Below are 5,575 nucleotides of genomic sequence, written 5' to 3'. Positions count from 1 at the left end.
GGATGCGGCGAGAGATGCGGAACGGTGAGGGAAGGAAGAAAAGAAGACGCATATATAAAATAAATGTGAAGTTGTAGTGGTGGCTCTGGCATCTTCCCTTCTCGCTTTGTTGTGATATTCTCTCTTCACCCCGTTTTTAACCTCCTCACCTTACGTAATTCGTGTTTTTTCGTTCTCAGCCCCTCCGCTAGGTCGTCCTTTTTTTCTTTTTTTTTGAAACCCGAGACGGTTCCCTGTAAGTATGAAACCACGCATATTGCCTCATGCTCTTACATTACCCTTCGCTTCATTACTAATGTAATCTTTCAGATAATCCGAAAGGGATTAAACTCAGGGACAAAAAAGGTGAGCCTGCGCGAAGGGTTCGACTATATACAAGGATATTTATAGAGGGAGAGCGAAGGAAAGTCGTTTCTCCCATAGGTGATTCTTTTTTTTTTAGTTGTGATGGGTTCGAGTGATGGTACTTCTCTTTCCCCAACAGTTGTGTTGCGGGTGCAATATTCTCTGTACCTCTTCGTGGGAATCGTTGCGACCATGTTGTTGCGCGGCTTTCTTACACTGCTGAGCCATCTCCCACTTATTAAGAAAGGCTGTGAGTACGCTGGCAAAGGGGACGCAAACTTTTGTGTGGGTGAAGTTCTTGCCTATCGCGTCAGTTTCTCTCTTTCTTTGTTCTTCTTCTTGCACCTTCTTTCTGTCTCGGACCTTACGTGTTGCATCGACACCGAGTCACGTGTGGAGTTTCAGAGGCGGTTCTTCTTCGCCAAGACCATATTACTTGGCCTGTTATTTCTTGCGACAATGTGGGTACCAAATACATTCTTTGCATATTATGCGTACACCTGCGTCTTTGCTTCAGGACTCTTCCTGCTAATAAATGTGGTGTTCCTCATCGACTTTAGCTATCAGTGGACTGAGGAGTGGGGGGAGAGGATGGAGCAAAACAGCAAATGGTTGTGGTATCTGCTGATAGTTGCCGTGCTGAGTTACATAGCTGGCATTGCAATTGCTGCTATGTCCTTTGTGGTGTTTGTCCCAAATGTGAACTGCAATTACAACGCTTTCGCGATTTTGAGCGTGCTTATCAGTGCTGTGGTTTACACGGTGCTGTCGATTTATTTACCGCATGGTTCGATAGTATCAAGCGGAATTGTCTTTGCCTACACGGCTGGTGTCATGTTCGTTACACTCCGCATGGGCGACGATGCCAACTGTAACACAATTGCTATACCACCTAATGAGGCCGGTTCATTGAAGCAAATAATTATTGGTAGTATTGTGAGCGGTTTCACGCTTGTGTATAGCGTTGTTTCCACAGGGGGTAGCAGCAAAGGGTTCGGTCATGTTGGGGATGATGATGTTGAGGAGGATCCCGAGGAGAGCGGCCACCTCAGCAGTTACATGTTTTTCTACACCGTAATGATGCTCGGTTCCATGTACTTGGCGATGCTTTCAACGGGTTGGCATGTAAGTGGCATGGGTGAGGACAAAATGAAAAGCAGTATTAACATCGCCTACTGGGTGCGAAGCGGCACGGTATGGTCAGCTGTACTGTTGTACTTGTGGTCGTTGCTGGCACCATATTACTGCTGCAGGGATCGTGATTTCGGTATTGCTGTGGACGATTGGTAAAACTTGATTGGGTAGAGAAGGGTCTGTTTCCTTTCTTTCTTTCTTCCTTTTCCTTTTTCAATTGTGTGTGCGCGTGTTTTGTTTCTTTTTCTTTGACTACTGAATACTTGTGACATGGGTGGCGTGCTTGTTACGAGAAATCGTATATTGGTGACTGTGATTCAAGTGCGACGAAGTAAAGGGAGTTTGATGTTGTGGGAAGAAATAATGGAGGCGGAGATATGAGTGGTTGATGTTGCACACACATACATACATATATATATTAGTATTGTAGAGGTTTAGTGTAACGTCTTTTTATCCCCTCAGTAATTCCCATTTGTTGTTATTATCACTATTATTGGCGATGTTATGCTGTAAAAGTGTTTCCTTCCCACCCCTAAAGACCGCTTCGTATGTGCTTAATTTATAACTTTTCCTACTAAACAGCTTCATCGCCTTTTCATGCACCACCGTCTGTTTGCCAGCGTGTTTTTTTTTGCGTTTGCTTCCTTCCCCCTCTTTCTTACAGTGTGCGGAATCTTGTATGGGATTCTCCTTATGTGCAGTGACTTGTGCGGTGAAGTTATTTGTTATTAATGATCGGATGAGCCATTTTTTTTTGTGTGTATTTTTTTATCTATTTTTTTTTCGTTTTCATTCCGCTACTTTTGTTTTTCTTATTCGTTCTTTCATCTTTCTGTCCGAAACGTTGCACTTGGCAAAAACAATTGTAACGCCAATAAATTTTACCAGTAGGAGAATTTTTTTAAAGGAAAAAAAACTAAAAGGAAAAAAAAGAGAAAAAGGAGAGGACAAATAGTAAGAACTCTTTAACACACACTCACTAAAAACAAAATTAAAAGAATAAAAGAAGGAAAGGTACTGTTTACATAATAACTTGAGTAAGCTAAAGGAGAGAGAACAGGAGAAAACAAAATACAAACAAACAAATACAAAAAAAAAGAGAAAAATAAGCATTAACAAGGAAAAAGAGAGAAATAACTCAGAAGCCTCCCAACAAAATATCAGCCAATAAAGTATTTAAACTAAGTCCAGATCGTAAAGGGAAGACCAAACAAGGGAGAAAAGAAGGTGAAGTCATAGCAAACATACCGGCGGCGAATCGAAAGTAGACACAAAGTTCACGGTATTCAAAGGACAGGAAGAGGAAAAGTGTAATAAAACAAACGACAGGAGAGGGGAGGAAGAAACTAAGATAAATAAAATAAGTATCAGAAGAACTGAAAGTAAGTTAAGGAAATTACTGGAGGTAGAGAAGAAGAGTATACAAGTATGCCTCCAAAAAACAATCCGAAACAACACGCCAATGTGAACGGCAACCACAAGCTGGACAGCCGCCCCAGCAACGAGACCGGCCGGCCGAAGCGCGAGGAAAACAAAGCGGATGATGTCGTGGTTCCCGCTGGCCCAACAATTAAGGCACAGATCACAAATGCATCAAAGACCTCATCCGGGAAAACTTTTCTGGAGGCGCTACGCACCAACGTGACGAAGCAAACTGTCCGCGTGGAAAAGCCACGTACGCCCGAGCCGCCGGAGGTAGCGGTGCCGGAACCCGAAGTTCCTGTAGCGGAGGAACCTACCGTAGAAGCTGTAGTCGCACCGGTGGAGATTCCCCCCACACCGGTAGAAGAATCTCCTGTAGTGGAAAAGCAACCTACTCCGACACCCAAGCCCCAACAACCTCCTAAACCACAGCCTACCGTCACACTACCGGAGAGCAACGGTAACTTTAGTTGGGCAAACGATGATGACTACACTTTTTCCAGCGACATAACCCCGCAACACCCTGTGGTACCCCCACAGGCCAAACCAGTAACCTACATTGTAACATACCCAGCTGAAGTCGTTGAGGCACACTCGAAGGGACCCCGTGTAGTGTTTGAGGCACCGGCTAGTCACCAGCGAATTGACTCCGCGATGGCTGAGTTGGAAAAGGGACGCGCTAACCTTTACAATGAGCGTCATTTGTTTGAAGAGTGCCGCAAACAGCGGGAAATTGAGATGAATGAAAAGCATGCTCGCCTGCTCGCCCAAGAACGGCAGCTGAACGACCAAAGTGATGGTCTTCAGAGGGAACGCAGCAGGCTGGTGGAGCAGCAGCAGCAATTGCAGCAGCAACAACAACAACAAATGATACAGCAGCAACCCGCACCGCTCCGCCAGGCTCCCAGTTCACTTCCAGTGACCTCGCAAGCCCAACTACCACCACCACCGCAACCTCCGCAGCATGTTGGCAACAACTACACGTATCAAACGGGAACGCAAGACGGCATGCCGTGGGGCGGCCGCGGGCGTAACGACCATTGGACTCCCAACGCTGGCGTAATGGTGCCGCCGTATGATCACAATCATTACTACAGTGGTGGTCATTACCTAATGCAGCGCAATCAGAATTTTGGCGACCGCGGAGTGGATGTCCCTCCTCACATGGGTCGCGGGAATGCGATGAGGGGTGGTCCACATATGGGAGGTTTTTCGGCTGGCCGCCCGATGGGAGGCGCCGATGGTGGCGTCAATCAGATGTTTGGGCAACGTAACTCTGGTGGATATATGGGAGGGCCCGCTCTCCCTAATAGGTGGTAGATGAGCATATGACGCAGCGACCACCGATTGTTGGGTGTGTGTCAAGAAAGAGTTCTCTAGTGAGTGAAGGAATAGTTGCGGATGTGTGGAATATGAAGGGAAAGATGAGCTGTTGTGGATGGGTGAAGGAAAACAGTAAATGACAAGATACGTGGGGAGTGTTCATGTGTGTGTGTGTGTGTGTGTGTGTGTGTGTGTGCAGGTGTATACCCGTAATTGAAGGTATACCAAACGCATGGTCTCAAGTACTCCGTATCAGTCAACTGCCGATTGCACCAGTTGTTCACAAGTGTGTGATCGCTTTAGGAACTCCTCTGGACGGGGTCTGCTACTGCGACCTTCAATGTCCCATGCTTTTTCTCGCCCTAAGTTTATTTTTATGCAGTACGACTTAGGACAGTTGTTGGGGTGATGGGGACCTCCGGGTTGCCATGCTTTCCATTTATTATTATTTTTTTTTCTGCATCCGAGAGACACTCCTCCCCAACGGCTTCGAAACGTGAATGAAGAAGGAGGCTGAAGTTTCCCCTTCGTTGCGTCTAATTTCGTGAGAGGCAAGGTAAGTAACAATAATAATAATAATAATAAACGTGAAATCCAAACAAGCTAAGAAATAGGTGAGCGGGGGAAATACCCGTACAAGATAGATGAGGAGGTGGGTGGTTGAGGTTGGCGGATAAGTGTGCAGAGAAAATTGCGTGAACGCGTGTGGTCACGCGTTTTTTTTTTGTGTGTGTGGCGTGTATGAGCGAACCGAGCCGAAGAATAAAACAACGAGTAATACTTCTTTGCAGCCCTCGCTTTTTTCTCTTTTTTTTTCTCTTTTTAGAGCTTTTACTCCGTCCGCATCATCATTATATTGGCACCAATATGTACTGTTGTTGCTATTGTTATTGTTATTGTTGTTGTTATTTGTGTTATTGGCGATCGATGTTTTGGTGGCACCCTCATCCTGTAGCGATTTCCCCCTTCAGCAACTCCTTTACTTCTTCCCTTCCTCACCGTTGTTTTCTTTTTCTTTTTTCCCTTTCCATTTGTTACTTCTTGTGTTTATACTTTTATTTTTTTTTCCCCCTCTACCCCTACCTTTCCTCCTTCTTTGTTTTTTCCTGTAATGTGTATGTACGAAAAGGAGAGTGAGGAGATGGAAGAGTTAGTGAGGAAGTGAAGTAGGAAAGAATACAAAAGAAAAAGAAAAGGGAAAGGAAAAGGGAAGGGGAAGGAAACTGAGATGAAGGATAGGTATTGGGAGGTGTGCAGCAGCCGCAGCGGAGAATAAGCAAGCAAACAAGCAGGGTAGTGCAAAGGGAAGGAAGATAGGAATTTTTACTTGGGAAGGAAGAAAAATAAAATA

General features: G+C 45.3%; 2 protein-coding genes across 2 annotated transcripts; both read left to right on the top strand.

The window, feature by feature from the left end:
* Positions 1-447: 447 nt before the first annotated feature.
* On the top strand, positions 448-1,635 carry TEOVI_000232100 (Serine incorporator (Serinc), putative; the record flags this gene model as incomplete). Its single annotated transcript, XM_067225412.1, has 1 exon — positions 448-1,635. One exon carries the CDS (start codon positions 448-450, stop codon positions 1,633-1,635), a length of 1,188 nt encoding a protein of 395 aa, XP_067081513.1.
* Positions 1,636-2,907: 1,272 nt separating this feature from the next.
* On the top strand, positions 2,908-4,221 carry TEOVI_000232000 (uncharacterized protein; the record flags this gene model as incomplete). The annotated part of the gene is made up of 1 exon (XM_067225411.1): positions 2,908-4,221. One exon carries the CDS (start codon positions 2,908-2,910, stop codon positions 4,219-4,221), a length of 1,314 nt encoding a protein of 437 aa, XP_067081512.1.
* Between the last annotated feature and the right edge of the window lie 1,354 nt (positions 4,222-5,575).

Source organism: Trypanosoma equiperdum, assembly GCF_001457755.1.
Source record: "Trypanosoma equiperdum strain OVI genome assembly, contig: ctg_549, whole genome shotgun sequence".
NCBI classification, from domain to species: Eukaryota; Euglenozoa; class Kinetoplastea; order Trypanosomatida; family Trypanosomatidae; genus Trypanosoma; species Trypanosoma equiperdum.
Note: the sequence above shows the minus strand (reverse complement) of the source record. Positions and strands in the feature narration are given on the sequence as shown.